At 37.6% G+C, this 13,279-nt stretch overlaps 1 protein-coding gene across 9 annotated transcripts in view; it reads left to right on the top strand.

Moving 5' to 3' along the window:
• RYR2 (ryanodine receptor 2) overlaps positions 1-13,279 on the top strand; it is a 449,694-nt gene that overhangs the window by 210,731 nt on the left and 225,684 nt on the right. For all 9 annotated transcript variants that reach the window (XM_052805738.1, XM_052805746.1, XM_052805744.1 and 6 more), the window contains 4 exons: positions 1,992-2,156; positions 3,702-3,823; positions 6,877-7,060; positions 7,781-7,916. In XM_052805738.1, the coding sequence (XP_052661698.1) occupies positions 1,992-2,156; positions 3,702-3,823; positions 6,877-7,060; positions 7,781-7,916 (607 nt within the window). The remainder of the gene's footprint in view (positions 1-1,991; positions 2,157-3,701; positions 3,824-6,876; positions 7,061-7,780; positions 7,917-13,279) is intronic.

Here is a 13,279-nt window from a genome sequence, read left to right as displayed (position 1 = left end):
AACGAAACAGAAGCACACAATATCTCGGTAATTGGCATCAGATGTATTAATAAATCAGTTATTACCATCTATCAATGGACAAGATTTTAATAAGAATTTCAGCACTTAAGGAATTGGGCATTTACAAGATAGTGAAATTAACATCTGTATCCAGAAACAGTTTAATAGTCTGAATTGATGAGTATATTATATCTGGAAGCTTAATGTTATGAAAAGTCATAATAGGAATTTCAGCTGAAGGTTTGCTTTTTTAAGTGCTTCAAAATGCATTCATAATTGTAGGGTGAAAATCTAGTTATGTGACATCTCCCTTTACTTAATAAATACTTTTTAAAATCCTTTAATAAATCAGAGATTGTTTTCTGTTCATTTAAAAAACCCAATCTTTGTCATCTTTCAGTGTGAAGCTGTCTCCCCAAATTGTCAAGGCACATGTGTACGGTGCAATCATTCTCCTAACCTTTTCCTGGTTGTAGTAGAATAGAACATTTAGAACTTTTTGTCTCATTGTTTGTAACATTACTCTGAGGAACTGAAGGAAGTGGCTTGTCCTCTGCTGCTGCTCAGGAGAAGCAGAGAAGGTTGAAGCTGTATTTGGTTGAGGGGATCATCTTGCACCCTGAATGTATGGCCTAGAACAGGCCTGGAATTTGCACAGATGATTTTTTAATCAGTGGTGAAAATTAAACAGCTTCTTATGTGGGCATGTGTGAGCATATATAGAAGCAGAACACAGGGAGTTACTGCACCAGTGAACCTGCCTGCACTGCTGAAGCTGTGAAAGGGAGAGCAACACAGCAACTGCAGTGTTACAGTAGTCTCAGCTTCAACTGCAGCAGTTGTGATGTATTCCCTCTCCTCCCGGAAGAATGATGCATAGTTTCTATGTCAATAACTTGATCACATGGATCAGAACTAAAGAGTCAAAGTGGTTTTGGTTACTCTCAGTGGAGAAGATTTTTGCCTAAAATGGAGCTAGTGGCGATAGCCTCAGGAACAGGCAGATCCAACTTGCTATGAAGAAGGTCAAAGTCCCCTGAGAGGTTTTGGGCATAACGACATTAACATCCTTTCTACAGTTAACAAGATATATACTGATCCTTTGTAACATGTTTTTTCCATATTTACCTTTGGATTTAACAACTAGTGCAGGCAGACAAAAGGTATATCAGTCAGTTGAACCATATGCTATTGGAGAGACTTTAAATGGATGCTCTGCCATGAAGCAGGATGCATAGGCTGTTTGTCTTATAAACTGATGTCTGTGGGGAAGGAGTTGGTTCTTAGAAGAGCTAGATATTGGAGAACACCTCAAATTATAGTCACAAACTATAGTATTGTTTGGGATACTAAATGTCTTCTCCTGAAATGACTGCTGTCTGTATAGGACACCAGCTGGACTGAAGCACGGTCATGCCATTCTTCTTTTACAGTATGTCAACAGGCCAGTCACACAGAAATGGATTTCTTTTCTCAGGAAATACTGAGCCCATTGTCAGGCAGTAATGGGCAGTGACTGATTGAAGGCCATCTCTCTGTGACAGTTGGAAATACATTGTAAGGAGGTGCTCACCTTTTCCAGGCTGGGAAAAAAACCCCAAATCCCCAAGAAAAAGCTTCTGGAGGTGAATGCCTGGTTCAGCTAGGGGATTCAATGTATTTGGTGTTGCTTTGTAAGCTTTTATGTTTCAATAATGACATGTACTGTCTATTATGATCCGAGTTCTTTCCTAGGCAGGTGAAATGGATACACCCAGCTTTCCTAGTGTAATAAGCTAGGTTTTTGTGTGGATGGGATCCCTCTCTCCATCTTTTCTGCAAATATTTAACTAGAAATTACACTTTCACCATTTTTTAATCATTTCATTAAAGAAGGATCTCAAATATTCTTTTAGGTCCTGTTCTGGACAATTGCCTAGTACTCAATATTTTATGCAAATATTAACATCTTGGTTCTTGTTCTTGTATATGTTTTTTTTCTTCTTCTTCAGGAAAAGTTGGACACAGGGACAAGAAAAGAAGTGGATGGAATGGGAGCACCTGAAATAAAATACGGGGATTCAATATGCTTCATACAACATGTAGATACAGGCTTATGGCTCACGTACCAGTCTGCTGATGCAAAGTCTGTACGAATGGGTTCTGTGCAGCGGAAGGTAAGACTGTAAATAGGAATGCATTTCAATGCATTTCATTCAGTCACAGTCCGATGGGGGGCAGGGGGGAATGAAGGGAACTACAGGAGAGCGCTAATTTCTGAGTTTCAAATATTTTAAGCATGTCTTTGTTTCATTGTGAAAGGTTGTTTTTTTCAGTCACATATTGAAAAGTTATGTGATGTACTGAGTTCTTAAACTAAAAGCCAAAGTGCACGTTAGCCTGTAGACATTAACCCACAAACATTGATAATCTGGATATACTTGATGTCAAACTAAAATATTAGTAATAGCCTGTAGAATATGCTAAAATTCCTTTCTTCAATGTGCTGTAGTTTGGATTGAGGAGGCTTTTAGTTCAAAGTCTTTTCTTTCCACGTGAGCGTATTACCTTTTGGGCTGGAATGTTCAAGCCCTGAGGGATTTCTTTTAAAGAATAAACATGGCCAAGCAGAATGCTAGCTTGGCATAATAAAGTGGGAAAAAGATTCTTTTACAACTTAACACATCTTCCAGAAGTTACAATTGTGTTAGTGTTTACTGTAAATGTATAACTTTGCAGGAAATTATTTCTCAGCAAGGAAAAAATGTTTTATCCTTCTTTTAAAAAATAAAATAAAATAAAATAAAATGTGATGTTTATCCATACTGTAGTAATTTCTATGACTGTTTTACATGCCAGAACTACAATTCTAGAGCAACATCTGATATATTTGGAAGGTCATGCCTTATAAATTTCTATATGTATATAAAATTTGTCTGTATCATATATGTGTATATACACACACACATATATATTCTATAAATATTTTATATAAAAATAATACATATTTAGGAAACTGTTTATTTACATGTAAAATTTTAGTGATTATAATACTAATATAATTAATATTTATAGTAATTGTAGTACTTAATTCTAAAAGAATTCAAAATAAGATACATTATTGAATAATGTAATAATGTAAGTTGTATAAATAGTTTCTGTGTGTATACATTTGTGTGTGTATGAAAAAAAAAATTACCTAAAATAGTTTAAAATATTTATGTAGATTGGATTGAATACCTTCAGAGCCATAATAACTAAACATGAAAAACTGGAAGTTATCAGTAGTGACTCAAGGCATAGTCAGAAAAGAAAGCCAGTAACATCCTTGGAAATCAGGACCAGTAAAGAATACTTGTTTTGATCTTGTCTGTACTTTAGGGATCTGCTGCTGTGGAAGGGAACTATTTATAAGGTTGACAAAAACAAACAACAAACAAACCCCCTTAGACTTTTGATTTTTAAATTTTTTTTAATAAAGTATATTGTTTACAGGAGCTGTGGCTTGGAGATTATTATGGCACTGAACCTGCTGACTCACTACAAGTGTGTCCTTGGACACAAGGAAGTAAAACATGGGATTATCTGTTTTTAATTAAATTCTTTTTTTTTTAGTGTGACTTCATCATTTCCTAGGCCGCCTTACTATGCGAGTTTTCATACTTCTTATTTGTGAATAATGTTTAATTTTGCAGTGACTGCTTTTCATTTTTGTCTTGCAGGCAATAATGCACCATGAAGGTCACATGGATGATGGTTTAACATTGTCCAGATCTCAGAACGAAGAATCCCGTACAGCACGTGTCATCCGCAGTACGGTCTTCCTTTTCAACAGGTTTATAAGGTGTGCTTTTAAAATGATCTCTTCATCCTTTTTCTTTTTTTTTCCTCTTTTATTTTATTCAAAGTGACCATTAACACAACAGTGAACAATTTAGCCCTCAGAAAAAACAGATGAATACTTCTCAAACTAGAGTTTATGCCAATTCTTTATGTGTTATCAGCAGAGATGTACTTTAAGAGGTATTGGTCAGTTTCTTTTCTCTATTTTCTAATATTACTTCATTGTTCAACCTTGATTTGAATGCATAAACACTGAAAATGCAAACAAACCACAAAAGAGAGATTTTTTCCTTGCCAAAATTTGCTGTAAGTCATGTGGTGCATCACTTAGCTCTTTCTTTTCTAAGTATGGTTTTTAAAAGTGCTCTTCCTTGAAAAACCTGGAAGAAGGAGATGATAACTGTATAACTACAAACTTGTACAAGACACAAATATACTGGAGAAGTTCATAGTCTCAAGAAGAAGTTTTTCTTAAAAGTATGAAATTACACCTTCTTAATACCCACCCATTACACTTTCCTTATTTGGTCCCTTTTAATGCTACTCGTTTCTTTAATATTTTGCAACATATAAAATGTTTTATTTTATAGTATTTTAGCCATTTAAAAATACTGCCAGATTCATGCAATTTGCATTTATCTTCCTATTCCAAATGTTCTCCTACATAACACTGATAAAATGCTAATTCTCAAATGTTTGTGACTTCAGTAATTGATGAAAGGCCTCTCTTGTCAGTGTAGCTGGCATTAGAAAAAGGATGATAGGCAGTAAGACTATATGGAATGATAAGAATTTCATAGGAACTCATTTGTCACAAGAGAAGACAATGTAGGAGATGGTGACCTGAAGCAACCATGTTCTAAATCAGTGCACAGCTGAAGAGGTAGACATGTCAATTGTTGAAAACATTTACCCAGATACTTAAATAACAACAGAGAAAAACACCTGTCAGGAGAATTGCCTACTGTATGACATTTAAAATACAAAAGAAATGCAAGCCCTAAGTCACTTTGTAAATAATACATTTTCTTAGAAGCTTCTAAGAATGCCATAAAAGATAAGGACAGAGAAAGGTAATTTAATTATAAGGTTTCACAGATCAAGGTACTGCTAAATTACAGTGGATATTTTTGTGGAGTGCACAGGGAGTCCAAGGTAGTGTTTAACAATTTAGGTTTGGCAGGATGTTACTGCAAGAAGAAAAAGCTGAATTGGAGTGGATCAAAATTATTCTCCTGAGTGTGTGCCCCAGTTCTTTCCCATGAAGTCAGTAGAAAAATTGCACTTCAGATAACGTGCTCACAATAAAAATTAAGTTTTAAAGATAACTTTGTAGCTATCTTTTTTAAACATTGCATGATTTATTCTAGGAGATTGTTATTCTTCAGCAGTAAATATTCCTACTGAATTCATAATGTTTCCTGAATTAGCAGTTTTCCAGCTGTAGTTTACCAGTTGAGATGAAAACAGAGTGACACGCCAGCTGAAAAAACCAAAAAACCCCCAAACAATCAACCAAACAACTATCACCACTGCCTCCCTCCTGCCCGCCCCCCCTCCCCCCCCCCCCCCCCCCGCCCAATACTTATCAGTGTTGTCTTAATCCAGCAAAAAGCAGAGTATAAAATGGGGCTTCTACTCCACATCATGGCCTGGAGAGGAATCCTGGGAGCAAGCAGGGTGCTGTGCAGCTCAGGAGAGAGGACTGCCGAGGACAGTCGTGGGTCAGGTTACCGGGGGCCTTTGGTGCCTCTAACGAAAGAAGAGAGGGAGATGAGCACAGGGCTGGGAGGGTGCCTCTGTAGACATGGCAGGCTCCTCTGCCGGCTGAAGCTCGGTGGTCTTTAGGGCAACATAAATGGAGCACTGGTGAAAACGGAAGGGACCTCTTTGCTACATAGCTGGGTTTTACTCAAAAATACGCTAGCAAAAAAACCTTTTTACAATGGCAGAATTGAGAATGAGTCAAAAGAGAAATCATGAATGTCAAATAAGCTCCCTCCTCCTACTCTCCCCCACTGCGTGCCACCAGGGTGGGCCCTTCCCGTCAGGGCTGCTCCTCACCCAGCGCTTCAGGGCCCTGGCTGGCTCCTGCAGAGTTTAAGGATCCTCCAGATCTTTCTCTCCTCCCTGAGGATGGGTGCTGTGTTCACAGGCCCTCAGCACCCCTGGTTTCTTTGCCCCGCATGGCCCCTCCTGCTCCTTCCAGAAGGTTCTGGCGGGCCTCCTGCAGCCCCCGGCTGGGGCAGCCCCCCTGCCCGCCACTGCCTTCCTGAGGGGAGCCAGGGAGGTGCAAGGGAAAGCCCTCGCCTTCCACTTGCTGCATGGCGCTGGTGAGGTCTCCGCTGCAACAACTGCATTTCAAGAAAGATGAGGTTAAATGGAGGAGAAAGGTATATCAGGGGTCTGGAAAGCACAGCGCTGTTGGGGATTCAGCTAAGCAAGGGGTGGGTGCGACGTGGATGAGAACAGTCTGCCCTCCACTTCTAGGAAACAATGGTCATAGACTACAGCAAGGCTGAGCTTGAATTGTGTATCAGGGAAACAAAAAGGTTAATGAAGTGGTGGGATAGAGTGTGTGGAAGAGCTGCATCTTCAAGCACTGAAGGTGGCTTACGAACAGGTAAGAGACATGCCTGAGAGCCCATATGGACTAGCTGGGCCCTCTCCAGCACCATAGGACTGGTTCTTTGACTTCTCCCCAGTCCAGCCTCATGATGCTGTGAACAGGTTTGCAATAACTTCTCTTCATCTTTTGGTCTGCCTTTGGTACTGTTAAATGCGTAGGTAGAATATTAAAATGTGTTTTGTGGATTAAAAAAAAACTAAGAGAAACAACATTTTTGATGCTTCCAGTTTATGTTTGGGAAGGGAGGGGTGCATGATTAAGTGGAGAATGGGGCAGACATACATAATTTTTGAGAAGTTACGTAGCTGTCAGAAAATGAATTGAGCTTTGGCATCTAAACAAAGTTTGCTTTTAAACCAATAAAGAGTTGAAATGATAAAATAAATTAATTTCCAATACCCAGGAGACTTTGTGTCTTCTTGTAGGGGCCTTGATGCTCTCAGCAAGAAAGTGAAGTCTTCCACCGTTGATTTGCCTATTGAGTCAGTCAGTCTGAGCCTTCAGGACTTGATTGGCTACTTTCACCCCCCTGATGAACATTTGGAGCATGAAGACAAACAAAACAGGCTCCGAGCACTGAAGAATCGCCAGAACCTCTTCCAGGAAGAGGTACTTCTCTCAGTTTTACTCCTGATTTTCCACCATGTTGTCTGCAAGTGTTCTTTCACAGTGTCTGTAGCATTGATGTCTAATCTGGAGTATGGTTTGCAGTGGTTTTTTTGTCCTGTAAGAGTCAAACTATTTGCTACATTTATAATCTCTTTAGATCTGTTGATTTTCCTGTATATTTAAGGAAATACATTCAAGGCCTTACTTCCTTTTCCTTTTTTAAAAAACTTAGATATTAATATGACCTTGTGCCTTGAATGCTAACCATAATTTACTCCTTATGTGTAATCTGAATATTTAGTTTCTTCCGTTATAGTTTAATCTCTTGATGGAGAAGTATGTTTTGGTTTAATAAGCATGCTTTAAATATTTTGTTTAATATTGTCTGTTATTCTCTGGTCGTGATAGTTGCCTATACTTAGTCAGATGCCTAAATGTGTTCCAGAATAGAAACTTGCCTAAAATTATGTCTGGAATACTGTTTATTTTCTGTTTTATTTTGACTGTCCTAAATGATAAATTTTTATTATCACAGTCAAGGAACACTCTTCCATAGGGATTGCCCCTTTGACTCCACTTGTCTAACTCCTTGTATATATTCTGGTGTTTTGCATAGCCTCCCTTTCATGTTTTGTTTTCTTAGATTTCTGAAAATCTTATGTGTTTGCACCTAAACAATACTTTTTTTTTCTCTGACAATCTGAGCCTTTCCATTTTTAGGGTATGATCAACCTTGTTCTTGAATGTATTGATCGCTTGAATGTATACAGCAGTGCAGCTCATTTTGCAGACGTAGCTGGGAAGGAAGCTGGAGAAGCATGGAAATCTATTCTGAATTCTTTGTATGAATTGCTAGGTAAGACGTATTATGGGTTACTTGGATTGTTTTAGCTCAAAATAATACTCAGATAAAAAGAAACACAAAACTGTTTTAGTATAGAAGAATTTCCACTGTGTAGAAATTTAGGATACAAATTAAACAAGATTTTTGCATTTCCAGCTCCTTCCATGTGCTTAAGAATAAAATACACTGAAAACACTCAAACAATGTGATTTTTCTAATAATATTTATTATGATAAATAACATGTTTCTGACTTCAATTAAATGTTTGATTGGTTTTTCATATTGTCAAATTGCTGGTATATCTTGTATACCACCCAAAAGTGTGTGAACAAAACATACGTGAATATGTCATTCCTGTGTTAAGGAGCTATGACATTGTGGTCAATTTTGTAGAAGTCTACGATTTTTCACACATCTGGCTGCAGAACTGCAGCATAAATCTAAAGCTTCTGTAACCAGGCCCCCTCTTATTAGTCAGTAATGACCACTGACTCCAGCATTATACTAGCATACAGTGTGCCATGGAAAGGTACACTCTTTTTAGATGCAGTATACCATGAACGTCTTGTCCACCTGCAGTCACTGAAAATCTCATAATACCTTCTGCAGGTATCTGTTAGTTGGTGTTCTGGCCAAATTGCTATTTAGGTAGTAGCATTTAATCGCCTGTTTGCTCACCAATTTGAATTGCATATGTTATTTATGTTCTACTATGACTCATTATATAGGGTTATTAATCCACTACTATAGCTGCCTGCGTATTCACTCCTGCTGAGTTGTTAATTGTCTACAAAAGGAAATTTTACTGCCTAAGAGACCATTTTGTCAGTTCCTTGCTCCTCTGTTAATTAGGTTTTCTCAGTGCCATAAGTAAGCCTAAATAATAACATTAACATTGACCTGAAGTGACTGAGGACAGTAATGCATCCCTGTCATTAAGCAGTGCTTTGTGCAGGCTGCATATGTGTACCTATGCTGTTTGCTTTCTGTAACACACCAGCCCTAATGTGAGGGCCTTCTTGCCTTTAAATTTGCATGTGTTTTGGCAAAAGCTTGAGTTTGGACAAAGTCCTCATACAAGATTGTTATCTTATTTTCCTGTAAAACATAAAGCATTTTATGTGTCATTTATACTAAATCTCACTCCTGAAAAATTTGGTGTTGAAAAGGTACTCAAGTAATGTTATGTTATACATCAATTCCATTAAAAACTCCAGGACTGAACACTGAGTTTGTAAAATGGACTGAAGTGGTTAGGAAGTGCCGAGATGAATGTAGTGTGTATATTATTAATTGGCTCTTTGGTGGGTATGCATTGTGAAGCATGATCACATACTAGTTTTTATATAAGACCCATTCCTGATTTAGTGCTCATTTATTATTGGTACTTAAAATACTTCATTTTCTCTTTGCTACTCAGTGTGTGGCACTGAACCTTATTTATTGTGAGCCTTTTAATTCATGTTTGGAAAACAAAGCTTTTATCTTGGAGTTCTTTTGTGCCATTTATGATTACTAATCTGAATAATTAGAACTATTAGTAAGTGTTTTCTTGGAAACTTCTGTAATAAAGCAAATAGAAGGTATTATCTCCCATTCACACAGAAGAACAGATACAGAGAGAAATTTAGGTAAAAAGACTCTACCAATGCTAGTTCCCAAATTAAGAGCTGTGGGATCTGACCTTTTTTCAGAATATTCAGCAGTATTTCATGTGTGCAAGGCATACTGAAAACTTGCACTCCTCCAAATTCAGAGGCACAGAAAATTAAATTTTAATGGCATGCCTCACTTCACACAAACTTTCCTTACTACCCAACAGCAAAGGGAGGCAGGAATTCTGTATACAGTAGTTGCAAAGTTTTCCATAGTCAAACTAGGTTCATCATTTTGTGCTCTTGACAAAGAAAATAATCTTGGGGGGAAAAAAGGATATCCAGCATATGGTGCACAGCCCTTGATAAAACCAGTGAGGTGCTTCTGTCTGGCCCACTACCTTTTCTGTCAGAGGAAATAGAAGTTGACACAGTAAACATCATTGAGACAGTCAGAAGCCCTCTCCCGTGATCTCTCAGAGCAAAGAAGGAGCTAGCTGAACAGTGGCTGCTGTCACCTAACCACAGGCCATTAGGGTAGAAGGTGGTTCCTGTGGCTGTGCTTCTGGGTGAGGAGTTGCTGAGATCTACCACCTCTGTGTAGCTGAAGATTGTAGCATGATGCATACACACAGGTTGCAAGGGTGACCAAAAGTGGCATTTCCCAACATTAGATTGGTAGATTTTTATGAACATTATATGCTAATTTTAATGGTTTTGATTTTGATTTCCATGGGTTTTATAGTTGTAAGCTAAATACATCCTCTATACACCTCTCTCCAGTTCTGTAACTTGCAGCATAGTGACAGGTGAGTGAGTCAGCATATGGATCAAAAGCAGGACTGAAACTTCAGATACATCAGACTGCTTTGATTTCAGCTAAGAGTGATTTGTAACAATGGTACACTGCTGTCCTTGTATTGTATTTCTATATGAAGAACTGTTTCAGAGGTAGATGGGAGTTTTTGCTGGTGGATTTATGGTGTTTGATGGCTGAGAAATTTTATGACTTGGCAACATGAATTATATTGTAGGTTCTTGAATGGAGTGTTCAGATCCTTTCCCTCTTTTTTTTTTTCCTTCTATTTTTTTTTTCTCATGTCTTATGTTTTTCAAACTGATGTAGGCCTTTCTCATGTTTGTTTGCATGTTACAGCTCCATTCTTCTCTTATCTTTGCCAATGTCTGTCTTCCTTCAGAACTCTATGGTCTGTTATAGAAAATGAAGAAAATGTTTCCTGCTGTTTTCACTATATTTCAACAAGACAAAACAACCCCATGTAGCTTTGGCTATCTTCATGCTTGCAAGCAACCAGATTATTCAGTCTGAATTTTTTGAAGGTAGCTCAACCATTGGAAGGCAGAAAGGGCAGCAAATTTTAACTTTAACAGTTAAAATTTGGAAAAGATGCATGAAACTAAGCTTTCACAGTGAAAATTATACTAAATCATAGTGTGAGCTTCTTATCACAGAGGTACTACTGTTAGGTTTTCCGTCCCTCTGCTTCTGTTTTTACTCTTTACTCACCCTAATGCCTGTATGAATGCTTGAAAATGTGACATTATGTAATGTGGTTTTGGGGGATGTCTGCTTGTCCAACCCTGTGTTAAAAAGATCGTCTAGAAGGAATATTGGTAGAAATTTTACATCTTAATCTATCTTTCAGCTCATGTATGCCCACTAAGTAAAGTGAATCTGCTTTAGGCTTTTTTTTTTAAAGGTGATTATTTCATGTATACTAATAGTAGTTATTTGATTTATTAAGAATCAATTAAAGAAGTTATGGCAGGAATTGTAAACATTTAGAAGTATGGACTAGGTCCAGAGAGTTAACGTCTCAATGAAATAAACTGATATCCTTTTAGAGTGTAGATGATGGAGTATAAAAGTCTGTGGTTGGATTATTCATAGATGTAGGGGAGTGTTGAAGTTTTTATAACAGTTTAGTTTTATCTCTTGTTACATTAAGCACAGCTCAGACTGGAGGAAGTAGTGGCTTGATTGCGGAATCATTTCTCCACGTCTGAAATTTCCAGTTGATAAGCCCAGAAAATTACTTCTGAAAGAGTCTACTTGTCCTGTACTAAGTATTGTTTCCATGGACTTGTAGTGAGAACAGTGCACAAGCTTTTGTTGACTTCCCAGTCCCCATCCGCCTCCTGCCCCCTTATGTTACTTCCCTAACTGCATTATCTTCTAGCAGCTAATGCTTAAGAAGCCTGGCTTTGATCTGGCTATAATGAATTTGTACGTTGCTCTGTTCTGAATAAAGCTGGAGCTGTACAGTAATTGCATGGATGACAAATGGATATTGCTTGCTCAGTCTTGCTTCAGCAAACACTGCTTTGTTTTTGAGTCTGCACATAAATAAAAGTAAACTGTGATGCCAGAATTCATGGCTTTTGTCACATCATTGACATTGTGATATATTTCACTGTGACGAGAATGGAGGCATTTACAGACTTTGAGTTGAGACTGGATACTACCACATATAAAAATCATAGAATGGTTTGGGTCGCAGGGGACCTTTAAAGATCATCTAGTCCAACCACCCTCATCATAAAAAATTTCTTCCTTATATTCCATCTAAATCTACCCTCTTTCAATTTAAAATCATTGCTGTATATCTACTAAGGCATCTGTCCTTCTTCTATTACAAGTACATACAATCACTCTGAACTTGTATTTGATTCTTTTGTATTGCCAAAGAATGTGCAGGAGTATATGTAATGATGTGACTTTAACGTCTGACTGATCACATCCTGGTTTTTATTTATTTAAAACTGGATGCTAGTCTTGTTCAGAGTAGTGGGCAATAAAAGAAGCAACTGTTGGACATTATTTTTTGTTTTCAACGTTAAGTGGCTGTGTACCTCATTTATTGCACAGCTTTAACCACTGAATACTAACCTTGCACAAACTTCTGCTGAGCTGCATTTAGGAAACCATCTGTGTCTTATTACTGTTAATTAAGTCAAATTTATTGATGTTGTGTTAGGCAATGAACTATTACTGCTTTCATTTTCTGTTTGTACCTGAAGCACAGTGAGATTATGTTACTTGCCCATAATCAATTAAAATGTCACTTACAGAAACAGGTGTTCCTTAGTTCTAATCTGTGTCTTTTAACAAGATGCTTCTCCTCTTACAGTGCCTCAGTATTTTCAGATAACTCTGGTCATGATTAATTAACTATGTAAGATTTCAGGATATAGATTTTTTTGTCATATAATACAGCAAGAGAAAGGTTTTTGTTTGTTTGTTTTGCTTGTTAGGGGTTGGTTTTTGGTTTCGTTTGTTTGGTTTGGGGGGGGAGGTTGGCTATGAAGCAATTGGATTGTGATCTCTTTATTCATGATGCAGAACTGTCAGTGCAGTGACTTGTTTGCAACTAACTCCAAGATTGCTTTTCCCCTTTGCAGATACAGTTTCTTACCATATTTATGTCACAAGTCTGTAAGTTTAACCTTTTATAATGAAACAGCATAAAGACACAGTTGCAATATAATATAGTGAATTTCTGCAGCAATGAAACATAGATTTTAAGAGGCCATTGCATCTTAGCAGGACCAACAGTCTCTGCTGCTGAAAATAACCATAGAAATTTCAGGTTGAAATAATTTGTTGGCAGTATTGGAAAACAGTCTTAAGAAAAGCAGTTTGCACTGTTCCACACACCAAAGAGAAATGTTAGTGCCTCACTCTTTTTTCGGAGTGGAACAGATGCTTCTCCGAGAGCTTGTGTGTAGGCACATACATGCAAACACACGTATTGCAGG

The sequence above is a fragment of the Harpia harpyja genome, chromosome 13 (genome assembly GCF_026419915.1).
Source record: "Harpia harpyja isolate bHarHar1 chromosome 13, bHarHar1 primary haplotype, whole genome shotgun sequence".
Lineage (NCBI taxonomy): Eukaryota > Metazoa > Chordata > Aves > Accipitriformes > Accipitridae > Harpia > Harpia harpyja.
The sequence above is the reverse complement of the archived record's forward strand: the minus strand, read 5'-3'. Positions and strand labels throughout refer to the sequence as shown.